The sequence below is a fragment of the Malurus melanocephalus genome, unplaced genomic scaffold (genome assembly GCF_030028575.1).
Source record: "Malurus melanocephalus ecotype Western Australia unplaced genomic scaffold, MMel_1.1 scaffold_59, whole genome shotgun sequence".
Lineage (NCBI taxonomy): Eukaryota > Metazoa > Chordata > Aves > Passeriformes > Maluridae > Malurus > Malurus melanocephalus.
In genome coordinates this window covers 2,117,700-2,143,954 of record NW_026623291.1, presented here as the reverse complement: position 1 = coordinate 2,143,954, position 26,255 = coordinate 2,117,700, and the positions used below count along the sequence as shown (strand labels likewise).

The 26,255-nt window shown below is 41.3% G+C and overlaps 1 protein-coding gene across 3 annotated transcripts in view; it reads right to left on the bottom strand.

Annotated features, from left to right (window-relative positions):
- Window positions 1-26,255, bottom strand: part of RTEL1 (regulator of telomere elongation helicase 1) — a 45,163-nt gene that overhangs the window by 1,450 nt on the left and 17,458 nt on the right. The window contains exons 17-35 of one of the 3 annotated variants that reach the window (XM_057366070.1): window positions 26,022-26,154; window positions 25,589-25,702; window positions 24,237-24,277; window positions 23,087-23,172; window positions 22,144-22,221; window positions 21,353-21,430; window positions 20,053-20,196; window positions 19,193-19,308; window positions 18,223-18,346; window positions 16,902-17,055; window positions 15,874-16,028; window positions 13,797-13,892; window positions 12,440-12,647; window positions 11,108-11,245; window positions 10,324-10,440; window positions 8,319-8,561; window positions 6,714-6,884; window positions 5,685-5,870; window positions 5,070-5,173 (exon numbers count right to left, since the gene is read on the bottom strand). In XM_057366070.1, the coding sequence (XP_057222053.1) occupies window positions 5,070-5,173; window positions 5,685-5,870; window positions 6,714-6,884; window positions 8,319-8,561; window positions 10,324-10,440; window positions 11,108-11,245; window positions 12,440-12,647; window positions 13,797-13,892; window positions 15,874-16,028; window positions 16,902-17,055; window positions 18,223-18,346; window positions 19,193-19,308; window positions 20,053-20,196; window positions 21,353-21,430; window positions 22,144-22,221; window positions 23,087-23,172; window positions 24,237-24,277; window positions 25,589-25,702; window positions 26,022-26,154 (2,486 nt within the window). The remainder of the gene's footprint in view (window positions 1-5,069; window positions 5,174-5,684; window positions 5,871-6,713; window positions 6,885-8,318; window positions 8,562-10,323; window positions 10,441-11,107; window positions 11,246-12,439; window positions 12,648-13,796; window positions 13,893-15,873; window positions 16,029-16,901; window positions 17,056-18,222; window positions 18,347-19,192; window positions 19,309-20,052; window positions 20,197-21,352; window positions 21,431-22,143; window positions 22,222-23,086; window positions 23,173-24,236; window positions 24,278-25,588; window positions 25,703-26,021; window positions 26,155-26,255) is intronic. The other 2 variants (XM_057366072.1, XM_057366073.1) reach the window with 2 other exon arrangements.

The window sequence follows — 26,255 nt, the reverse complement described above, 5'->3', positions numbered from 1 at the left end:
ATGGCAGGGGTGGGACAAAATAAGCTTTAATATCCCTTTCACCTCAGACCAGTCTGTGATTCTCTGCTATTAAATATCTCTAACACATTTTGTCCAATATGAACAACAAGCCATGGCAGACACATGTTCAGTCCCAGAGATGATCTCTGCTGTTTGTAACCTGTTACCATGCAGTCAGTTATGCCTTTGGGAGCAACAAAAAGAAGAAAAGCCTCCCAGCAAAGTGGSACCAGACTTTACAGCACCTGCCTCAGCTATGACGCATCCAGAGGACTGAAATATGGGAACAAGGAAATGCRGAGCTGCGAGAGCTCTTGTGAAGTACAGCTGAACTTGTGAGTAAAAACCTGTCAAGTGGCTGATGAGTTCCCTGAATTCCTGCTTCCTCTTGAACAGATGACAAGGAAATGTCTCCTGGGCATACCCGGACATGGGTGACACATGGTCATCACCAGGAGYTTTGCGGGGGAACCGAGTACATCTATTTCTTCACAGCATCCCACACCTCTCTCATTAGCAGCAGGAGACGTGAGGGCACATGAGGCATCATTTCTCCACTCAGGTTTGCTCAATTTGCTTCTTCACTAATCTATGATTTTAAAGTCATTTGACTTGCAAATGAATCTCAACTGTTCTTTTCATAGCTTGCAAATTACTGGTGAAATGAAACTGCTCAGTTTATTTCAAAAGAGAGATAACATTTTTCTTAAATTAAAATTAGTATTTGGGAGAAGACTGCCAGCTCAGGGGGCCTGAAAAGATGGTCAGCTACATCAGCAGCACTGCACAGGCTTCCCTGCAGTGTGGAAGTTCATCATTAGAATCACAGAGTGGTGTGGGCTTGACGGGACATTAAAGTTCATCTGGTTCCAATCCCTGGGCAGGGACACATCCCACTGTCCCAGGCTGCCCCATGCCCTGTCCAACCTGGMCTTGGGCACTTCCAGGGATCCAGGGGCAGCCACAGCTTCTTTGGGCACCCTGTGCCAGGGTCTCACCACCCTCACAGGGAAGAATTCCTTCCAATACCCCATCTAACCTCTGGCAGTAGGAAGCCATTGAAAGAAAAGGTGCAGATTGCAAAGTAGGCTCAGGCAGTAGGATTTTGGTTCTGGAGACAKTAACTGAAACACCATAAATGGAAAGGGAGGGCAAAGGTCACTTATCTCCCAACAGACAGTGCTTTGCCCATGACAATTTTAATTGTAGCCTTTAGTTGTGAAATCTTTGATTATCTGCCCGTATTATAGATAGGCCAAATGAGAATAACTCAGTCTTCCTGGAAGACCTGCATGAATAAACAATGTATTAAACACTGGGAAGCAGCAACAGAAGGTCTGGAGAGAAAACTACACCCCAGAGCAGTGTCCTGGCCCAGTCTCTGCAAGGCTTTCCCTAACACACTGAATCACCCAACATGCAGCARCACTAATCCCCCTAATCCCACTCCAGCTCCAGGGAATTCCATCYCCTCCAAAAGCTTCTAAAAGCTTCCAAAATTATTCACCACCTATCACTCCTTTGTTAAAATAACAAATGGGACAAGATCACAATTTGCAAATCCCGCATTGTGAATGAAGCCCTGAGTCACTTCCTTGGGGTGACAGGATACACCAAAAGGCTTTTGAGCTGAAAAAACAGTGAGTAAGTTGTCAGGAAAGAAAATCAACAGTTTTAAATGCAGCCCAGTCAGAGGTGACAAACCCAATCCCATCTGAAGAGAGTTCAGATCTCGGCCGTGGTTGCTCATTTCCTGCTGGTAAAGGTACCCCTACCCCAAAAACACGGATGGAGCCGACTGTCTGACCTCCCAGGGCATGAGTGGGAATGAGGATGGATGTGGTAGGAGATGGCTCCTTTGGGATTGGTTTTGGAAAAACACAGGACAACTTTCCTGTTTGTAATCCTGTGCTTSCCTCTGACCAGCACAGCTCTGCCTCATCACTGGAGAGGCATCTCTGCATCAGCCCAGCCAAACAACAAAAGGATATGGGAGGTTTGGACATCAGGGAAACATCCATGGAAAGGGTAGTAATRCACTGGAACAGGCTGCCCAGGGAAGTGGTGGAGTCACCATCCCTGAAGTGTTCAAAAATGTGTGGCTATGGCTCCTYAGGGCATGGGTTAATGGTGAACACAGTGGTGGTGCTGTGTTGATGGTAGGACTTGATAGTCTTTAAGGTGCCTTCTAACAATAATAATTTTGTGACTCTGTATTTGATTTTTCATTAACCAAACACCTGAATCACATCATGAGTCAATTAAGACTCCTGTACAGTGAGGACATTCATCACTTCAAAGGTATGGCACAAGTAAGGTAAATTAGCTRAGTGGCAAATGTGGAAGTCATTGATAATATAAGTAAGATTATTCAGGTAAGTGGCAAATATGGAAATCATTAACAATGAATGACCTATGACTCATTTCCTCAAACATGATTTTGCATGGGCTATCTAAATAGAAAGAACTCTTCCAGTTGGAAGGGACCTACAATGATCCCGTAGTCCAAGTGCCTGACCATTTCAGGGCTGAACACAAGTTAAGGCATTATAATACTAAAATACTTTGGGGCCTCTCTAGGAAGCCTCTTCCAGTGCTTGACCATTCTCTTGGTATAGAAAAGACTCTAATATCCAGTCTGAACCTCACTGATAAAAGCTTTGGACTGCTCCCATGAATCCTGACACAAAATCCCAGGGTGAAGAGCTCAGCACCTCMCTCTCTRTGTCYCCTCCCTGGGAAGCTGCAGAGATCCACGAGCTCACCCCTCTCAGCCTCCTTCCTCCAAACCAAACAAGCCCAGAATCCTCAGACACCTCTCCCAGGAGGGGCTTCCAGCCCTTCCCCTCCTCTGGACACTCTCAAGTACCTGAATGTGAAACACAATCTAAATGTGGAAGGTCAGACTATTGTAATTCGTGCTCTAAGAAATGTACAATCAGATAAAAGAGTGATTAATAGAAAATTCGGCTGARCAAGTTCTGCCATTGATTTATGAGCTATAAAAACACACATTAACTTGAGGATTAAGAAGAAATCCAAACCACAAAATGACCAATTTCAAGACAAAAACCAGAACAGGGCAGTACAATTGCTCAATATACAACAGTTCTAMTTTTGTGGGTTCTCAAGCTGATGAAACAACAATTACAAGTTCCATCTTACTGGCAAAAGGAGTGAGTTTTTCCCCATTTATAAGGTCAATATTTATTAGCTGAGATAACATAACTATGCTGTGAGATGCTAAATGCTTGCCTAACAAAAAAAAATCTCCCTGGGGAGCTCATTCTGTCCTTAATCAACTCGAGTCTCAAGTGACAAAGACTATGAACAYGTGCTTGTAAAATTCTTTTCTGAAGTGGAAGATGCTGTCTGTCAGATGTTCATCCCCCTTACACTTTGGCACAAAAGGGAAAATTAAATATTCAGCAGTAAATCTGACTGCCCCATCGGCAGCAAACATGAGATGCCTTTCTTTGACTTTACTGTGCATTCTTACGTCTGTTCCTTATAACCCAACACTTTTGGATTTTAACATTTTTAAAGAAATACGACAGAGCAGACTGAGAAGGAAAGTTAGGAACAGCTATTCTGAATTCCATCTAGCAGATGTGTCTGAGACAKCAGTCTGGACTTTATGGAATGAGTCCAGAGGAGGCTGCTGAGTTAATCATAGGGCTGGAGCAGCTCTGCTCTGGAGCCAGGCTGAAAAGAGCTGGAGGTGCTAAGCCTGGAGAAGAGAAGGCTCTGGGGAGACCTTAGAGACTCCTCCAGTCCCTAAAGGGACTCCAAGAGCACTGGAGAGGGTSTTTGGACAAGGGCATGGAGTGATAGGACAATGGGCAATGGTTTTAAACTGAAACAGGGTAAGGTTATAGTAAATTYTAGGGAGAAATTCTTTAGTCAGAGGGTGGTGAGGCTCTGTTGCCCAAAGAAGCTGAGAGGCTGTCCCATCCCTGGAAGTGTTCAAGGCCAGGTTGGATGGGGCTTAGAGCACCCTGGTCTAGTGGAAGTGTCTCTGCCCATGGCAGGGAGCTTTAAGGTCTCTTCCAACCCAAATCACCCTGATCCCATGGTTATTCTATGTTCCCATAGGACCAAGTCTGTCTTAGCTGAAATTTTATTTTATTTGGATGTTGGTACACTGTTTTCTATGCTTAGCTGATACAATTCAGTGTGTTCTTTTAATTTTGATTATTTTGTACTTGCTTGTAGATTGACAGACTGAAAAAGCTCATTTTCCTTCTGTACAGTTTTTGGATATTCCTGAGCTCCATTGATCAGCAGCCTTCTTATCACCTATGAATGCTTAGAAACCCCTCAAGTCTTGCAATAATCTGGTTTTGGAAGTCTTTTAACACCTGGCTGCTGAATCAAATGTTGGGTAAGATGCTCCCAAACCCAGGCACCTTGGGACCAGCTACATCCTCTTACCTAAACAATTTCAACCGCCAATTTACTCAGCTGGGAAAACCAACAGACAGGATGACACAGCTGGTCTTTGAGCAGGAATTCAGAATCACAAATTCACAGAATCATTTGCYTGGGAAAGACCCTAAAGATCATCGGGTCAAACGGTTGACCAAGCACTGCCAAGTCCACCTCTTAATGCCACATCTACACATCTTAAATTSCTCCAGAAATGGTGACTCAACCACTTCTCTGGGCAGCCTGTTCCTTATTTGCCTCGTTCCCATGATAGTGCTTTACAGTAGGATTTTGATGGGGAAAATTATAAAACCAAGCAAGAAAAAAGAATTTAAAGAAAGAATAAAATATTAAGAAAACAACACAGTTTTTTTTTCAAGTCGACTCCACAGCTTGTTGCCTTTGTAGTTTTAGGCAGGAAAACACGTGGAGGMAGCTCAGAAAGATGCAAAGGTGTAAAAACAGCAGTTTAGGGCAGAGATCTACCTCCAATCACATTGCAAACCATGGAAAATAATGGAACAAGTGTGTTTTTTCTGGAAACAGAAGAACCCYGATTCTGGGCTTGTTCACATCATTCTCCTGAAAAGCACAAAATTTGCAGGCATTTTCAGGAAAAAAAAAACAATAAACAAGAGAACCTTCAAGAACCGTTCCCAGCATGTTTTGCAGCATATGAAGTCACAAAATGGGCATTTAGAAGGCACATCATCCTCGGATTTGCAGTTAGAGCACAGGAATCTTCCTAGAACATAGGGGAGGGTGGGGAGAGGGGAAGAGAGAAAGAGAGGGAGGAAATGACTAAATTCCTGTAATCAGGAACCTACAAAGGTCATGCATCCATGCTTCCAGTGTGGTCCAGAAAAGAGGGACCATGAGTGTAATGATCTACCCTTACAATGCACTAACTGGCCCTACCTTATTTCTTTCAAGTGACCTCACTCAGTCTCTTGGTGCTTCAGATCCCAGTAGGAACTCAGGTTACATCCTTCCTTTACAAGGAAGTTGTCAAGAAAAAAAAAATCCCTAAGTTCTCAGGAAACTATTACAGCATTGTGATAATGACAATGAAGCACTCTGAGAGCACGTGAAGGGTACAGAAAGTACAGATTCTACTCAGCAAAATCACACTGCACCTGAGCAAATACAGCCACTGAACAGTGGGTTTATAGACCATCAGTCTTATTCTCATTTCTGYAATTTATCTTTATTCCCAAGCATTAGAGAATTGCATCCCAAACCTCCCTTGTACTTACCACACTCTGGTTCCAGCTCTAAGGGAAAGAGGGGCATGACCCCAGAGTCTGTGGATGCTTTCATGGAATCAGTCTCTTTGGACACCTTAGTCTTTGGCAGCTCAAGTTCACTTTTCTGACTAAAGCAGAAGGATGAAATCTTGCTCTGAATTTTCTCTGGTGCCCCATTCTTAGAAGTGGCTGCATCTGGGAGAAAAAAAAAATAGTGTATAAACCTTTATTCCAACGGAAAACAACACAGAGACTCTGCAAAAGACAGTCAGCAGTAAATTCAGCCAGTTGTCAGTGTATAAGAAAAAAATCAGATCTGAATAACTATTTTTTTATGGCATACAGCTTGGTAACAGAGGTTTTTGATAGATACTAACACATTCAACAGTACTGAAAGAGTTCTGTGGAAATTCTTCCTACAGGGGGGAGCTTGATCCACTCCTGCTCCCACCCCACCTAGACACAAAAATTCTGCCTTCACCCTTAATACACTCCATAGCTTAAAAATAGCAGAACTATAATTTATTTCTTGTTTCCTTGCTCTTCCCTATCTCATGTTAATTTTTCTCTTACACTTGCTTGGGTGAATTTTTTTTAACCCAATGGAGAGATAACCAATGGCTTTGATTCTCCTTCACAGGCCTTGGGCAGGGAGGCCCTAGCCCAGGAGAGGGACATTTCACAGGGGTGTGGAGTGATAGGACAAGGGCAAATGGCCTTAAACCAAAGGACAGCAGGTTTAGATTAGAGATGAGGGAGAAATTCTTCCCTGTGAAGGTGGTGATGCCCTGGCACAGGTTGCCCAGAGAAGCTGTGGCTGCCCCTGGATCCCTGGCAGTGTCCAAGGCCAGGYTGGACRGGGCTTGGAGCAACCTGRGATARTGGAAGGTGTYCCTGCCCATGGCAGGGAGTGGAACTGGATGGGCTTTGAGGTCCTTTCCAACCCCTGCCAGTCTGTGATTTTATGATTCAAGGCTGTTGAGCACTACCCATGACAATAATAAGATTCTAAACTTCAGACAACTGTTCCTTCCCTACCTTGTACGTGGCTGATTCCTTTTGCGTGGCTCTCCGAGCTCTGGGGTTTCTCTTCACTTTTCTCTGGCTCTTGCACTTGCTTCTCCCCATCACCACAGTCCATTCCAGTCAAATTCTTACACAGCTCTTTGAACTGCTCTTTGTGCTGAGGACGCACAAACATGTAAAACCCTGGCCAAAAGGAAATACAAATACATAGGAAAATCAACGCCTAACCATGGAAGACTCCTTGATTTGGAGGGCAGAAATTCTTTGGAAGATGAATAATATCAGCCAGATTCCTCAGAGTATCTTCAGCTTGGTGAACATWGACATTTCTGTGATTTTTATAATTACGGGGTTTTCCTCGCCAGAAGGCAAATGAGTATTTAGTATTGAAAARTATCTCAGTTTATCTTGAAATTCTTCTATTCTTGACAGCTCAGAATGAGCAGCYGCCCCAGCCCTTCACCTGACAAGCAATCTAAGAACATCAGGTACACACACAATATCCGGAAAGACTCTCAGGAAGGAAATTTCTTCTTGTTACTGTTTGGTTGACAAGGATTCACAATACAAACACAGAAATTCTAAAACCCCCTAATTATGACTTACTGCCAAGCACAGACAATTCTACCACAAAGTCCTCTGAGGTCAAAGCATTTGCTCAGTAGAGACAGTGACTGTGAAACAGCGCTCGGGGAGAATTATGACTCACAGTGTCACACAGCTCATTTCCCTCCCACTCTCCCCTTTGACAAGACTAATCTAACTAATTAGTGCACCAGAAAAAAGGTATTTTCTCGCAATTTGCAGACTATGGTRTCTATTYAAGGTCAGTGAAATATTTCTTGTTATCTGCTAAAGATAACAAACAAAATTCCGTCAGCATTCCCCAGCATAAACTGAATGCATCATTTCCAGCAGAAGCATCACTCCAGAGACATGGGAGAAGGTGSAATTGAGGTGTCTCATTACACAAGATGCCACCATTCAGGCATCAAGACCARCATATAATGCCTCTTCTTTCTWTAAACAATAAAATCCARCTTAAAWTTTWWAAAAAATTTAAATCCTTCCATCACTAAACCCATGAAAGGAAAATAAACTGCTTCTGAAAAAATAAATTATGATAAAGTTCCATAGCTATTTCCAGGGGAAGCTCTGTAGAAGAGTAGTGAATTAAGAGTCTGATTGCTTATCCTGAAAACCTGGAAGTGATGTAAGAACTTAGCACCAGTATAGTGATCACTGGTCATGGGGATAAAACTGAGTCAGTTCAACAGTCAGCAYTGCCCTTTCTAAAGAGCAATTGTACTAATTGAGGAGAAAAACACTCATGGAAGCATCTGAYTGAAGTTAGCTGGGCTGAAGGTTAGGACTGGAAATACTGAGGTTTTGTATAGTGTTTTTAATGGACAATTTCTAACTGAACAGAAAGAACATTTTAGAACCTTGACATTTTTTGCTATCTGAATGACATTCACTGAACACATTGTTCCTGCCGCTCCRTTTATCTGGGTTGTTAAACCAAAAGCTGAGACCTCTCATGAGATCACAACACTCACATTTTCCTTTCAATTAAATACTAAATAAAAGTGATTTAAAAAAAAAATAATCCTTTACTTTGTAGGAGATGAAAGTCCTGTGGCCTCTCGGTGGTGAGGGMTGCTATCACCGACACCATCGCGTCGTAATTACCCGTCTTCTTGTACGCCAGGAGAGCCTTGCAGAACTGGCTGTAAGCATTTTTGTCCAAAGCTTTTTGCACATCACTGAGATAGGCAGTCTTGAGGGCCTGGTGATGCTCCTTGCTGGAGCCTGGGGCCTTTTCAGCCTCTTTCCTTGGAGCTGCAGTGGCATTCTGCCCTGAGAGACAAAGAACACACGAGCAGGGCTTGAGGAGGAACAGAGACAAARAGGTCACTTCATTGTATCCACTTCTCATTTCATCTGAAGGGTGGTAAAGCCAACCTCACCTGCCCAACCATGGCCAGACCTGCTCCTGGAAATGGCAATGGAGCAAAATATTCCTGGAGATCATTTTTAGCATCTCCAGGAGTTCCTTGATCATTTTAAATGGAGAAATGTGTCAGGGAATGAGCAAAAGAGGCATGGAGGTCAGCAATAAATCAGGTTTTGTGCTCCACTGAAGGAGTAAAAGCATCTTAAATAGATGGGTCAGCCAACTCTGCTGGCCTGAAATGGACAATTTTAAAGTACAGATTTCTCATCCCTTAACAATAAGAGCAAACAAGGGTGTACAYGTCTGTGTGTCTGCCAAAAGGAAAACAATGTCCAAAAATACYATCTAACCTGAAATACACTCAAGAGAACACAAAAGTAATGTAGGAGGTCAGCAAAAGGTAAGAGCAGCTTGGAACATTCTGCTGAATGCCAAGTGAACTTCATTCACAATGTAAACCTCTGATTTCTGGTATGTTTTAGAGGAAGAAGTTCTGGTTTGCATATTATAGGCATGTAAGAAACTGATTTAAATTAACCTGCCATATATTTTGGAATCTAGATCTTTAAAAGTTCTTTATTGAATGAGAAASATAATTAAGTTTCAAAACATAGCCTTCATTCAATTTGCTGAAAGTGAAAAAATCWGGGAGTGAATTTTATAATCAGTATCTTTCACTGTGTATGCTAGAGCTTTTCTAGCTAGAGCTAGAGCTTTACTTCCACAGAAGCATTCTCTGCTTGTGGAATGAGCCACAGAAATACCACATCCATTTACTCCTATTATTTTTCTCCATTACTTTAGTGGAAACAAGTTTCTGTGAAACCACTCTAGTGGTTTCAAGACAAGACAATTACTAAAGATTCTGCTTTATTTAAATATTCTTAAAATGCAAAACAAAATGGGAAAATAAATGAAATKAAACAATACAGCTTCATACATGAAAGGCATTTAAAGCCTTCCAGGAAACTGGCTTCTTTGTTGTTTTAAAGAAAGGATTAGCCTTTGACTATTCTTTGTCCTCTAAAGAAAGACTTCTAAGCTTTCCAATGATCCTACTCATTTCCGTGTGAGAAATACAAGAATTCCCAGCTGTTCTCTGGAAAACCCAGARCTAAATAATAAATGAGCCTAAGAGTTTGAAGACAAATATTGGACAGAGCGAGATCAGAGGGATGCACACAGAGATTACGTTTACTATTCTCTGTTTCTGCAGAAAAACCAGGCTGTCCGCAGAGGGGGTGTGCACRCATTACACCAAAACCAAAATRAAACAGATTCTTCATACCTGAATTCATACTGATGTAATCCTAACTCACACTCCTTAACTGGCTCCCTTTTGTGGAGCCTGGACAAACAGGAAGCCTAGCAGACCTGTGCTCAACCCACCCTTCTCCCAGTTCAGTCTCCAGTACAAACATCTGGCTTCAGATGTTTTGTTCTGGTTTCTTTCACATCCACCTTGATTTAATTTATTGGCTTTTGTTCTGTACARTCCTTGCTGAAAATTCTGAATTACCATCACTCCCACCTACAGAGTGACCACTGTGCTAGGTGAGCACAAAGAACATTGGTTCCCACCAGGAGAACTRCAGTCAGTGATGAAATAGAAACCTACAGTCTGTGATGAAATAGAACAGGGATTTTATYAAACGTGGAGGGTACCTGCACTGTTCAGTCCTTTTGCCAAGTGGGATCCTCCTTGGTTCAGGTGGAGCCCAGGGTTCAGCTGAGCACACGAGGCCTTGGAGATTGTACTTTTCTGTTGGCTCTGTTTTACTTCTGTTAAATCAAACCAGTCCATTAACAGAGAATTTAGACAGGAATGAACATAGCATGCTGCACTTGAAAGCATGCCATTCCATGCTGAAAGCAGCTGAGCAACCCAGAGAAGCTGTGGATGCCCYATCCCTGGAAGTGTCCAAGGTCAGGTTGGGTGAGGCTTGGAGCAACCTGGGATAGTGGAAGGTTTCCCTGCCCAAAGCAGGGGTTTGGAACTGGGCGAGTTTTAAGGTCTCTTTCAACCCAAACTAKTCTGGATTACACATAGATTTATTTCTCTGATCATGAGCTAACACCCCACTTTTTCAGAACTTTGTTGCTCCAGGATTTCACAAGCTCTGTGGGGATATGGTCAGCCCCCATTCACAATTCTGGTAGCACCATGTGGGCAGCAAAGGAGACACACACAAGGTTATTTAAATCCCCAAACTATGATTTACACAGATCAGTAAAATCTCCTTTTGAAACAAAATGACATCACTGTTAACTGCAGTAACCAATGCTCAGGCACCTGCACAGCTCAAGGGACAGCAAAAGGACCATGGGGAGCAGAGACTTAGCTCAGCACCGATTAAATTAAATTTCCTTGCATTTCTACATCCTGCTCTATGACTGTGTGAACAAGGACATTTGTCCTTCCAATAACACAATGAACCAAGCTCCTCACCCKTTTTCTGGGCCAGGCTCTCCCTCTCCTCCCTTGGCAGGCTGTGCTCAGGTTTGTAGCCACAGCCCACTCCAGTCAGATTGCAGCACGCTTCATCAAACTGCTTTTTATGCTGGGGTCGAACAAACTGGTAAAAGTCTTGCATTAGAGAGGGAAAAAGGGGGAAAAAAGAAAGGAAAAAAAATAATCAATCCACAACAGGCAAAAAATGCTAGCAGCAAAATCCTACAGCAGCAAGACTTTTAGGTTAGATAAATAGGTGTAACTAAATAAATTAAAATCTGAATGTTTTTGTCTAATATTTATACAATAAGCATACTTATAAATTACACAAATGCCAGCTACCATGCAAACTTTGAGTAGTATTATTACTGGTAGGTAAAAACTGTCATTTTTTCACTGTAAATACAAAGTAACTCACCTMTCAGTGGAACAGTGCCTCATAAACCAAGAGGTCCAAGTATCTGGGAGGCTGATACTTTAAATAACTGATAAACTGTTAATTTTACATCTCATGGTATTCACTTACCAAAAAATGCTTGCGAGCCAGAAACCTAGACATAAACTTTACGTTTCAGGTGCCTGACACTTAAAAAAAATGAGACTTAGACCTTGATTAATGATCAAATATTTTCTTATTTATGTAGATCACCAGCAAATTGGGAAACCAACTGACTGAGCTTCCCATTCCTTAACCTTAGACTTAACCTGAAAAAAATTACAAGATGTATAACTAAGCTCCTACTATCTCAATAAATGAAAATGTCACAGAAAAATATGCTCGTTTTTTCATAATTCGAGGGAAATGAAAAATCACACAGAAAACACAGTTACACAAGAAAAAATGTTGGTGGGCGTTCAGTTCCCGTCAGTGCAGTTGTTAAAAGCCAACAAAAAAACAGCTAATGCAATAATTATCCACGATTGCCCAGATCCTTTATACTCACAATTATTTAAACACAAAACTTCTCTGTATAGTCTGTCTACTTATTTACTCTTTAACAATGAACCCTTACAAAGGCATCTCTCCAAATCACATAACCATGCTCTTCATCTCCTAAATTACCAGGAACAAGTCGCTGTACTTTCAGATAAAGTTTAAACTAACACAAAATTCCATGGAATATTATTTTTTTCAAGTCAAGATGTGAGCTAAGACATGATAATTAGAGTGAGGGGATTTTTCTGCTTTATCTGGGGACATAAAGTGATGAATCATCCCAACTGAGCTGTACTTCACATCCAAAACACTTCTGAAGTACCCAAGTCTGTTTAAACGACAAAAGTCACGTATACAAATATACCAGGGACATACAAATACACTGAATGTACCTCGCAGAAAGATGTGCTTGTTTTCATCCTCTGTGAAGAGGGAGCTCAGTTGGGACAGCATGGCATGGAAGTCATCTGTCTCCTTGTACTGCTGCAGAGCCTTTGAGAAGAGGTCRTAGTTCTGCTGGCTCAGGGTTCTCTTCACCGTGGTGATGTAGTAAATGGCCCTCTCCTTCTTGGGCTCTTCTGGTTTTGCTCCCCTGTCCTTCTGCAAGGCAGGAAGGCTCCTCAGTAAACTGAAACACGTGAGGAGCTCCTTTCCCATGGTTTCAGGCAGAAGCAATGTTACAATATGTTTACAATTCCAACAGCACATAGGATAATGAAAGGAATCATGGATTAAGAGAATCACTGAGGTTGAAAAGGTCTTTTAAGGTCATCAAGTCCAACACTGCACCCAGCAGCACYGCTGTGCTCAGCAATAAACCTTGAGTGCTTTCACCCAATAGGCTGCAATTATGGCAGTCACCCCCATAATCCACGTGTTATTCACCTTCCCCACTGACAAAATTGACGGCTTCAGGGAAAATTTCCTCCAGAAGGGAGCCAACTATGATTGCACAATTCTATTCTTAGGAGAAGGGTTAATAAAATGACATTTACTCCAAAGCTGGAGGCTGAGCTGAGTCATTATGACATCAGATAGCAACAAACTGCAAACACAACCTTCAGCATGAACCTGTTCTCTTCCTTCTCTCTCCTTTCGGGTATTTTCGGCTTCAGGATCGGTTTAGTTTGCCAGGTGCTTGACAGATTGGCAGACAGGGAACATCCAGTTAGGACAGCACCTTGGACAACTGCTGGCACACACATCACCCAGGAGATTCTCCTGAATTTATTGTGACTATTATGCAATTAGCTGTATAACTCACTAACTGGGTTTGGAGACAGGGCCAAACAATAAYGCACAACTGCAGAGCTATAACAACCATGACCTCAGGGCAGGTAGGATGTGATCCCTTACACAAACTGGTCACTTTAACCATCTGAGGCTCTACCAGAGCAGCTGGACTTGCTGATCATTGCAGGTCCYTGCCAACTGAACTACTCCATWMYAATAAAAAAGAATGAAACACCCAYCACCCCCGGTCAAGCTGTTCACAAAGAGAGCASTGTCAGAAAACTGTTCTTTCCACCCATTAACCTTGCATGGACCTGTGCTTCATTTGGTCTGGGATGTCTGGATTTKGGAAAGAGCATGACAAACAGATTTCAGATGTGCACTGATGAATATCTACAATTTGGAGAAAAAACAAACTTGTTCTGGCATCAGTCAGCTGTCTGCCTGGAAATTTCCAATTCAAATTAAAGCAATCTACAGATCAAAGGGATGGCACAGACACAGGGAAACACATACTGTATTGCTGACTAGCTTTATTTTCTTCCTTCCTCCTTTCTGCTCATCTGTTAATCTCTTCTCATACTGAAGGGAAAGMGTGGACAGATGATGTGCCTGTGAAGATGAAAAGAAAGTAAGGTACAAAAAATGCTTTTCAAAGTTATTGACCATTTAATTTAGGTATTTCCAGCAGTAAAACTTGGTAGCCCAGTTTGTGATATCATTCAAAAAAGTGAAACAAGTCAACCTAAATTGTTGTCACCGAGCCTTGGCACATATCTGTTTCTAGAGGATAGAATTTTACTGGACAAACTCAGAGATACCAGAGAAAATTAAAGACAAAGTTTGATTAAGCAAAGCTGAACTCCCAGCAGACTGTTCCAGGGCAGCCTGAGAGTGTCCACAGATGAGTGTAAGTGATGGCTCACACTCCCCTTCACTTTCCTGCCTGGAACTCCTTGTATGTAAGGCAATGAAGAATCAGAAGATAAGCAGCAGGTCAAATATTTCTAATACACGCAATAACTCAGAAAAAATATTAAAACCATCTCCTTAGCCCTCTGCTATGTAAAGGCATCATCTTGAATAGCATGACTCAGCAGAAATAAGGCTTCCTAGATAAATTTTCATGACGCATACACCTTACAAGGAAATCTGATTATGGGGAACTGTTAAGTCATTATTTATGTGGATTGAGAAATTATTTCTTGTGTTGTGAATTTTTGAGGTGACAAAGCACATTCTTTCAGAATGAGAGCAGCTGAACTTTCATTATTTAGGGAATAAGGGCACAGTGTAACTGATAAAAGGAAAAATGATAACACACTGTGCTGGATGGTGAAGACGGGAAATGACAGCAACCACATYCTCGGTCCAAATCCAGTGCTCAGTGCTGGACTCAGAGTGAAAGCCCTGGGAGCCACTGCCTGTCCCAGGACTGCACTCACCAGACTGCTGGGGCCAGGTCACCAATTTTGGAGCAGCACAGGGTGACCCCAGAGCTCTCCACAAGCCTCAGACAAGCAGCAATGCCAAACACACAAATAGAAAATGGACCTGAGCAACTGCCAAGCCATTGGGTCTATCAGTTTATCTGACTCCAGGAAATGCTGAGCTCTGCCAAAAGCACTGCAGCTGTGTTAGGAACAYACTGTAGCTGACTTACCATGGCTCTGGAAATGTGCCAGGCTTTCCAAAGAATAGGTTTTGGTGTCTGTCATGGAAGCCCAAAGGGTGATAGAGCCCATTTCCTGCTTGCTGCACACAAGGTAAATATTTGCTGCCCTTTGTACATTCCCTCTGTTTTGTRAGTGTCTCTATTCATGTCCTTGGGCCTAACTCAGATATTCCCCAGCCACTCCTACACCTCCACATTTTACCTTAGGCATCCTTCCACTCAGAGCAAAGTATTCAGGAATGCTGCAATAGGCATTCCTGGAGTCCATGCATGAGTCTGCAAGCCAGCAGTAAAATACTCCAGCCAGGTAAGGGAGACACACCTYCAGCAGCTGCAAACGGGGATTTTGGGACAGCAAAGACACAGCCTAATCCCTGATGTATTAAAAAAATCAATCCAAGAGGAAAGWAAATGAACAGCACAGAAGCAGCTTAATTGATCTTAATGTGATTGTGGGTTTTTGAGTCRGACAAAATATTCCACAAGTCTGCAATATTCTTTCTCTGGGGCAAATCAAAGATTTTCATCTGAAAGKGCAATTTCTAATTCATAAACCCTRCCCCACCCTTTTTAAAATTCAATATCTGATCTCATACCAAGTGCTGACATACCCAGGACAAATTGTGTATTTATCAWCCTCTTCTTTGAGAGCTCTCCTTGCTCCTCAGAAATCATGGTTAACTTCCAGGAATCCTCCTGGTCAGCAGCCTTGGAGCACAGAACAAGCACTAACCTGCTGATCACCAACATGAATGTGGCAAGGAAACCCTTGATTAATTTAATTATGAGAACTTGCAGTCACCAGTGATGGTTATGGTGGGTTTTTCTTGAAARAGGGTTGAGCTGGCTCTGTAACATCAGAGTCATTTTCCTTTAGAGCCTGCAATTTTTACTTATCAGGAAGTATTTTGCCATTACCTCTTCCTCTCCTGGCAATTCAGTTTCCTCCTCTGCATCTTTACTTCTCTTCTCAGTGCGCTCCAAGGCATCCAAGAGCCCAACACATTTTCTTCGAGGTGAAACAAACTCTTGTTCATATTCCACACACAGGCTGGGTGCTCCATCTCCATTTACTGCCACCACAGCAGAACACAGATGACAAATTAACATTGCACATTCTCTCCTGTGTTTTCTTTGATTCAGTGATAGTTAGCTCCCAGTCTTACAAAGCAATCCACAARTATGTGGTTAATTAAATAATCTTCCACATCTTGCAAAAGTGCATTATTTAATTTCATAAGAAGACTGCTTTTATAAATCGCTTCCAAAATTGCTCAAGCATTTGTTACCACAACCTGGAAGATTGCTCTCAAGCTTTTCCTTAATTGATGGTCACATTTAACTTTAAAATGGCTTAGGATCACTGGGAAAAAGTTTTACTGCAGCAGCTGTGTTCAATTATTTTAGATTTATGGATTTCCCCAAAACTTTTGTTTCAGAGTTTCAGAGTTTTTAAGAGATTTGGTAACAAAACATGATTTGTTATTTTTAAACAGAACAGTTTTTTTTTTTTAAACCTACAATTCTCACAGGATCAATACCCATAAGACTGTCACCAACGTCCCAAATTACATATTCTCACTAATCAGGATCCAGGGTTTAAACATAATAATTTTGTGCTATGAGTAGGGTTAAATTAGTATCAGCTTGATATTTCTGTAAGGCATTACCTTCAAAATGTATTTCCATTACTTTGTGAAATTACTTGAACAGTCAGTTACTAAGTCACCATTTTGAAAAGAATGGGAGTATATAATGATCACTATGACTACAGGTGAGTTTTCCCCCATTTTCTTACGCTTAACTATGTCCCTTCTGACCAGACTCTTACATTAATCATTGAGCTCTCATTGCTTTCTCTCCCATTTCAGTTTCTAGCCTCTTGATGCTCCTTTTTGTGGTTCAGCTTAAAACAAAAAGGTGCAACTGTGAAGACYCCAACATACCTTCCCTTTTCCTCTTCAAACTAGGAACATGGTCATCCAAGTTTTTTGCCTTTTTCAGGGAGAGTGTCTGCTCAGATGAAGTAGATGGTGCTGCAGTGCTTTCACTTAAGGAATCAGTATGTCCAGGAGGGCACTGAGGCAGGGGTTGGGGCATCTGCAAACAGTTTACAAAGGGTTACAAGAGGCAAAGGCCACTTTTCCACTCCATCTGTGACAAAAAATCTCAGCAATAAGCCAAAAACATCACCTTTTCCCCAAATAACCTTTGGTGGCAACGTTGTTACACACTGGGTTAATGTGCTTTTGAAAAAAGGATTAAACATCTCAGGAGTGCCGCAGCTGAAGTGCAGGCTTAACTCTAAATGACCTGGTACCAAAAAAAAAGGATCACGACCTGGTAAAGAACAATCACTTCCTAATGCTATCTCTGCATAACAGCTCTCRACAAAGCACATTGGATTTTGGTTTTGATTTGCCATCAAACTCTCACTCATGATCAGAAAAGACCATCAAGYCCTGCAGCAGCGTCATCCATCTGCAACTTATTAGTCTGAACAATTTGTATTTGGCTAAAGCATCTTCCAGGAAGTCATCCAAGTTTGTATATGAAATTTTAAGTGCTTATTTTAATCTTAACCTCCATTATGGGAGCAAAGAATTTCCCATTCTGGCTTCCAGCCCATTTCTTGTTATAATTTTCTCCAGTGAATTAGGAAGCCTTTTTACAATATTACTTTTTAAATTAAGGAACTATTACAGACAATATCAGCTTCTTAATGCTAAGAGAGAAGCTGTATTAGTAAAGATGAGCCAGTGATGAACTGCAATAACAACTGATGGTTTGTATTACTCTGTATTACCAATCAACTTCAGTAATTTAAATTKAAAGGTATGACTGATCCTTCCATAAACATAACCTCTCCCTGGGGTCAAAAGCTTCTAGATGCCAATACCAGTTCCAGAATTTGCATACCAGCCAATAAATACATGTTTATTTAAGAGGAACTAGAAGAAGTTATTTTTGTGATCTAACCCTATGAGTTGCCCAGAGTAAGAACAACATCCTGTCCCAGATCACTTTGGAGGAAGATGAGGCATATCTCCTTTCCAGTAAATCTTCCAGTGTTTAGAAGTGACAAGTGACTCTATGTTAGGCAGGCTTGTGAGGAGCAGGCATCAGACTCAATCATCCTTATGCATCCCTTCCAATTTGAGATCTGAATCTCTCACATCTCTCACCTGGCTCAGCATTCCCAGTTTCCAATGCTATTCAGGAAATCTGCTGCTTATTTTGTGGGTTTTTTTTTTTAAAGACACTTACAATGTCTTGAGCAACACGGAAGAAGAGGGAGACACTTTTGACCGCATGCCCAAAGTTGTCATAAAYGTTCACGTAGGGACGGACCCACGAAGGCAGTTTGCTTTTGACATCACAAGCTGTGAACCTGTGCAGGATGGGAAAACCTGAGAATTATTTGCCAGGTTGGGCTAAATTAATTAAACCCTAGCTCAGTACCCGAAAGAACAAGGGAGGAACAGCAAGACAAAAAAAAGACAAAGAGTACAGTAAATATAATGGGGTGATGCCTTCACTCAGGAGAAAAAGGGCTTTTTTATACCATGTACTATCAATTTAACCCCTGTTGCCTATAATATACATATTATACTAATTAGCATTGCAGAAACGGATATTAATGAAGTACAATGTTAGCATAGGATATAAATGTAAATAGCATTGTTTCAGTAATATAATCTGTCCTCATTTCCATCCTCCTTCTCTTGAAACACTGCAGTGCTGCTGACTGCCATCTCAAATGAAAAATGGAGAAAATGCAAAATCATAAGTTGTTGTCACATAATTTCCAGAAGTATTACAAACATGAATTCTAAAAGAGTTGCTTATTTTCTATGAATACCATTAATCTCTTTCTGCAGCTCCAAGACTGTATATTTGGGGAGCAGAACACAACAATCCAGTTACTTTCTTGAAGTGGTGCTATATTTATGTAAGTTGTTACATAAAATAATTTCATTATTATGAACTGTAGCCTTTTCCAAACAGCAACATCAGCATATYTATACACAAAATATCAACATTTATGTTGGGGTATAAAATTGTTGATGTTGCTGACGCCCCATCCCTGGAAGTGCTCAAGACCAGGTTGGACCRCACTTGGAGCAACCCGGTCTAGTGGAAGGTGTCTCCGCCCTTGGCAGGAGGTTGGAATAAGATAAGCTTTAAGGTTCCTTCCAAYCCAAAATATTCTGGGATTGAGTGAGACAAGGTTTACCTGTGGTCACACAGGAAGATGGCCCCATAGTCCTGGCGGTGTCTGATGACCCGGCCGATGGCCTGGTTGACTGCCCTGGATGCTTGCTGACTGTACCACTCACGCCCTGACAGATACTGCAAAAGGTGGGAGGAAGAATTCACATTATTTACCAGGTAAAATGTATTCCCTATGCTCTACACTCACTAATTTTTTTTCCCCTAAAGAAACAGAAAGTATGAACTAGACGTTGGATAGCATTAGCCAGATGTTCTGACAAATCTCAAAGAGCTGAGGAAAACCAAATACAGGCTGACTCAAAAGTCACACCTGATTCATAGAGSACAGAAAACTCAAGTAGCAATGTCCAGCTTGAGGGGCTATTTCATTCATGGTACACTCAAGAGCCCTGACTCACCATACTCTTTAAGATCTGCAGAAAAAACKAAATTATAACAACATTCATTCTCATGCCTGAAGCAACAGAAAACGAAACCCAAATCGAAACCTAGAAATCCCAACACACACCACCACATCCCCAAACCAATCAGCACAGGCCATTCTTCCTGCCTACACACTCTCTGGATGAAATAAATCCCTCAGAAAGAGAGATGGATAACACACATGCAAAGATTTTGACTTCAAATTTAATTACACCTTTTTTTTGGGCCTCTATTTGACACTGCCAGGATTTGGAATCCTTAACRCTATTAAAAAAAGGTGACTGGGTTTGTGACAAATTCCAAAGGCTGTTTGAATTTCTGATACTCATGGTCCTGTGAGGCTGAGAGGATGACAAAACCCCAAACCCACCGGGACACGAGGGAGAACCAATGGCAGAAACCACAAACAGCCATGAGAGAGAAGCTACCCAGTCTTACCTGTGCACCTGCACCACTTTTCTTCATCTCATCCAGGAACTGCATCTTTAAATTTACTCTGGGGTCCATTCGAGGGGGAAATGGAAGCCCAGTAATGATGACTCCTCGTCCATTTATGTCTGCAAAGTCCAAGCCTTCACTGGCCTGCAGGGACAGAGTTTTCTATCACCAACAGGGTTTGAAGTGACATTTCAGAGTGATTCAGCAGTTGTTGRCCTTCTTTCTCCATTCAAATAACTCCCTGACCAAGCATAGTTTATCAATACATTATTAATAGTTTCAACTAGATTTTTTTTCCTTTATTATCAGAGTTTAAACTCAGCTTTTTCCTCTGCCAGAGCACAGCTCAGCCAACCCTGTTAATGGCTGTCTTGTTCCTGGGTAAGCAGAACAGCTGTACTGAGAACGTGTCAACACCTTTGTCTAAACCTTCCACACCCTGACTTGTTGACAAGACATGACAGGAACATAGCAAACCTTCTCTGACAATAGAATAATTTCAAAGYAATAACAGCCACCAGATTCACCAGACTACAGTGCCATGTCCAGCAGCTGTGCTGTTGACATCCCATCAAGTATTTGTCACTCATGTCCCCTGCACATGCTCACTGTGCTGGCAAATCACTTTGTGAAATGAACAGTTGAACAGACTGAAAAATAATTAAGGGAAAAAAAGGAGCTGTTTTGTTTTTCAGCTGAATCAATTCTCCAAATCTYAGCAATGAGAACTGAGAGAGCTACATCATTTCTTCACTCCAACAGCCTCTCTGGAGACTGGGACCAAAGGTTCAGAAGAAGTTGGATCTTCTCCTAGGACACAGTAAACAGCAGCAAAAAGGCTCTAAGAGTAACTGCACAAATATTTCCACTAATAAACATAAATCAATGTAACAGCACTGGAAGATGCCAAGGAAAAGACATCAAATGTATCCAGGGAACATGAAGTTAGTGCAAGCGTTTGAAAGCTAAGAATTRTGTTTGGTTTGCAGCAGTGTTATTTTAACTTGTTTGATTACAGCTCTCCAGAATAGCTGTTCTCATCTAATGGGTTATGTTTTCAGTGAGCAGCCAACACAAGTATGGTGCTCATCTATTTCAGAGAAATCTGAGCTGTGTCTCTTTAATAAGAACAGGAGTGAATCATAYGGAAATATGAGCTAATTTTGAAAAAGCTTCAGAGTACTTGGTATTTTCCCACATATAATTACAGTCAAATAACAAAAATGTATTGAAATCCAGAATGAAGGTTTTTTTCTATCAATTCTATAATCTAGTCTCAGATGAAATAAAGTTACATTACCTTGCCCCGACACACTGCCAAAAATGCAGCTCCATTGGACTTAGGACAGGTGACTTTATCATAGTAGGCATTAATAACCTAAAATATAAAGCAAGTTTMAGCAAGAGCAGAAATGGTATTACCCTGCACTAACCAAATATGACTTGTACACTAAGATCTAAACTGTGATTAATTTGGCTTAGTAAAATTGTCTTTACTTTTAACTAATTGCAAATGTGAGAAGTCACTTTCTCAGCAAAATCTTTATATCACTGTGAAATCTAGAACACATRTGGGTAAGCATAAAAAAATGAAGGTCAGATACTTCTGACAAGAAGATGGAGTCTCCTGTGTTTCTCCAGACCCTTAAGTCAACGGACAAAACAGGAAAGCAACTCTCAGATATTATTTACTCTAAGAAGCAAACAGAATGGCTATAAATAAACAGGATGACACACAATTCTTTAACATCCAAAGCAAGATGAGCTGGGAGGAAAAGTCCTGCAGAACATCAACAAATGCTGACTACTGAAATGACAACTTTCCACCACCTCGATTACTCAGCACTTGTGTATGTTAACTGCTGTTACATCACCAGATTTAAATGAAGACTGAACCCTGCACAGGCAGACAAGAGAGGAAAGGAAGGAAACTCTGAACAGGAAAACAACACTTCAAAGAAGCACATAGAGTTTTACTTTCACCCTAGGCCAAAACTTGAGTGCTTCACACCCAAACTCTTCTTAGAGAAGGTCATTAAACATAAAAACGGTTTCTGAAAATGAAGGAGGTATGTAATGCAAATAATCAACCTCTGAAAAGCTTCCTTTGTTCCTGGGTTCCACAAACATTGGCTTCACTTCTTCTATTCTTTTGGCAAAATCATGCCCCTGTTAAACACAGAAGGAGCAGGTCAGAAATGCCAAGTGAGCACACACTTCAAATGCCCACAAGATCAAAAACGCTCAAAAACGCTCAAAAACGCTCACTACTTCCCCACCACAGCCTGTTCCTCTCTTGCCAAACACAGGAAGAGATGGAAGCAGAAACTTTCAATCCCCTAAGAGCACTAACTGGTTCCCTGAAGTTAGTGCACCTCAGACATCAGGCAGGTGGGAGAATTTCAGCACTCACCTCACAGAGTCCCACCCACAGCATGAAACCTCTACCTCTGCCTTCACTTTCAAGAATGAGCATTGTCCTAGCATAACCTAGGACAAGCATTTAAACCAGAACTGTTCAGCAAGTCTCACCAGGGATATCCAATTCATGACCACAGCAGTAACAACAGTTACAGAAGCAATGGTTACAAAATAAAAATAAATAAGAAATGCTCATATTGGGATTTTTTTCTCCTAAGGTTGAAACACTCAGGCTAGTTCTAATTTGGAAGTTTAATAGAGAGAAGTTTGGTGGAACTAAATAAAATGTGAGATCAGATGGAACATTATATTAAGATTCTTAGGAGTTTGGTTTCTACAATACTGCACTTCAGTGCACTGTGATCGAAGTAAAAGAAGCCTGATCTGAGATTTTACTTYCCAGATTTTATAATTTTCTTATTAACAAAGAATTTTTCAGAGTCCCAGAATGGTTTGGGTTGGAAGGAACCTTAATAATTATCTGGTTCCAAGGCCCTGCCATGAGCAGGGACACCTTCCACTAGGAGGTTTTGAACTACCATGGTTAAGTAGAGTAACTACAAACTGATGCAAGTAGCCAAACCACCCAATAAAGGCAGAGCAATGAACATACTCTCCAATATTCCAGGCTCTTATCCATGACAGGATACGATGGGAAGAACACCAAGAGCCCATGGGGCACAACTCGCACGAGGTTACCTGCAGTGAGATAAGACAAGAGTGCAGCTGAGGGCATTTTCATCCTGGGATGGAGAACATAGACTGCAGAGGAAAAACAAGAGTATGGGCTCCTTCCAAAATATTTTCTACTTTCTTGACATGAATGTTTGTGCATTAGAAGTTGTTTCACTTCTTAAAATCATCCAATAATGTTGGCAAAGTATAAACTTTAATGGAGAGGCCTAACCAGCTCTCTAAAGGGTAGTGCATTTTACCCTTTTAACACTATCAGCCACACCAAACCATGTAGATGAAAGGGACAGAATAACTCCTACCACGTTTCCCAGCAGGAGCTAGTCTTAGATCTTTTCTCCACTTCTTGTCCACTGCAGTCTACACATCCAAAGTAATGGATGTGGCACCATCATATTGCTTTTGAGTTTTCTAGTCAAATAGTAACCAATTTATTGAAACACCCACTACTCTGTGAAAGCATTTTCTTAATTTAACCTTTTTGGCCAAGCTAAACAGYTCAGAGCATTGCCTTCATTTCTTCAGCACTTCCTTTAAATATTTCCAGATTTAACAGATTTAGYCATGTCAGCCAAGCTACACAAATCCTCTTAGTTTAGTCTGTCCTCATGTGTTACAACATTGCAATTCTAATATATTTATAAAATKTTACCAAAACAATAAATGCTGACTTCACACAGACTTGACACAGTTTATAATATCACAAGAAATTAGACTGATTTCCTTTGATCCTCAATTGCCCTGCAAATCATCCTTGTYTGGCTAATGATTCTCTAGTTTGAGCCACCTTCTGACTGCGTTTAGGAACCATATTTTTGACCCAAACAGAAACTCCTGACAATAAAAATKAAATCCTAACAGGGAAATATTAAGCCAGGGACTCATTTTTGTGTGCTATTACAGCAGCCAGCTGCCTTAAGCAAGTAAAAGCACAGAAAACCAGACAGCAGTGAGATCTGCACTGCAATCTTTCACCATTCTGTTATTGCATCTTCTTTAGCATTGCCTATTTTAGATTTCCAAAAATCCTGGGCATCAACCCATTTGTGAAATCCACACACTTCACTTACCAATTGTTTTCCCCAGAGAAGATAAATAATCCTCTGAAAACCTGCAAAGAAGAAAAAGCAAGTGACATCACTGCATGCCCTTTTCTATGTTTMTCATACACACTGACTTCCTTTGATATTCATCTAAAATAGCATTTCCAGATCCCAATYGTTCTCCTTCCTGTGGCAAGAACCAACTCCAAGGGCAAGAATTATTAATACCATTGCTACACTTTATTAATACTATTCTTATTAATATTCTTATTGATAGTACTGAAGATGAACTAAGCTYCAAAGCTTCAAAAGGCACAGGTAGAAATGGGCAGCCATGCAGGCTTTATGATTAATAGTGACAACACAAATGTGAGTTCTGCCAGAAAACTCTGCTTGACTAATACTACAACCATTTAAATAATAATTGATGAATTACATGGCTGCAGGGCATAAAAAGGTGGATTTGGTTACTATGGTTATTATTTACTTAATAAATCACTTTTGCTTTGGTTGAAAAAGTCCTGCTGTGCAATGAGCCATATTCATATTCTTCCAGCCCTGACTGAAAACTCASCTGTTCTCTCATGCCTTTATGTTCCTTTCCTTTTAGTGCCCTGTATACTGTTTTGTATACTGTTTTCCCAGAAAAATTGCATAAGCAGGGAAAAAACCTAACATATGTAAGACCTACAGATACCAGCATCACCATATAAATGTTGTCAAAACACAGTGAATCCCTTTCCTTCAAAAAATCCCATGTTCCAGGAGGGATGGAATGCCCAACCCTCCTTCTTCAAAAGACAGCACCTTCAACAGAAATACACTGAAATGGCACATGAAACTTCTGTTTAAATAAACAAGTGCAGTCTGAGGGATTTCCAGATTACTACTTCTCTGAAAAAATCTATTACAATTGCTGACTCCATTTCCAGTTCTATGGAACATTTGGCCTTCTTTGCTGGCAACAGCACTGCCAACTCTGAACAACAGAAGCAAAATGATGGAAGACCAGAGAAGAGCAAGAAAAATGATGATGAAAAGCTTGACAAATATTTGGATATGTTTTCCTTAAGAAGGCAACACAGAGGTGAAAGAGAGGCTGGGCATGGTGAGAAYCTTTAAATATAAAAATAGTTATTGCAAAGGCCTGCAATGGCTGGTCAGGGCTATCAAGGACTATCAGTGCTTTGGTATCTGATCCCTCCCAGACCTCCAGCACTACATTTTCAGTGTTAGTGTTTAAAAGGTGCTGTTATTGAGCATTTATCCAAGAAAAGCACTACAGAGATGCCTTACTTCGCTAGCATCCTCGTGTGAGCAGAGCCCAAAATGTTGGAACTCAAAACTTCAAAGGAGAATTCCACATGGAAGTTCATTACCTTCTTTCATAGGTGGAAGAGAGCACAGCTCCATCAGGTCCCTTTGGGATGATCCCAACCCAGAGCTGGTGTTTATCGATTACATGAGGATTTTCTAAGCAAACAGGAAAAGGGCTGGAGAAATAAAAGGAAGACCCCAGTCATATATATCCATATAACTCCCTATCAGTTCCAGAACCATAGAATCACAGAATRGTTTGGGTTGGAAGGGACCTTAGAGCTCATCTCATTCCAGCCCTCTGCCATGGGCAGGTACACCTCCCACTGTCCCAGGTTGCTCCATCCAACCTGGCCTTGGACACTTCCAGGGATGGAGCAACCACAGCTGCTCTGGGCAAACAGAACACTTTAAAATCCTGAGATAAAACCTAAATCCATGAGAGCAGATTGTGTATTTTTAGGAATGGCACTGTTCCCACATCCAGGTACTCACATCTGCATTTCCATTGTAAATGATGAGAGGGGGGAGAGCGTCCCGCTGGTGAGGATGATTGTCCTGACTCCCTGTCGAACGAGCTCGTGCATGCTGTGCCCAGGGCTGAAACACCAATAGCTTAAAGTCTTCCCTGCATTAAATCAAGAGAAAACACTAAGAAGMAAGTCAAAGTGGAAAAATTAGTCCATGACCAGCATATGACACATTTCACCTGAACTTCTGAGAGTAAAC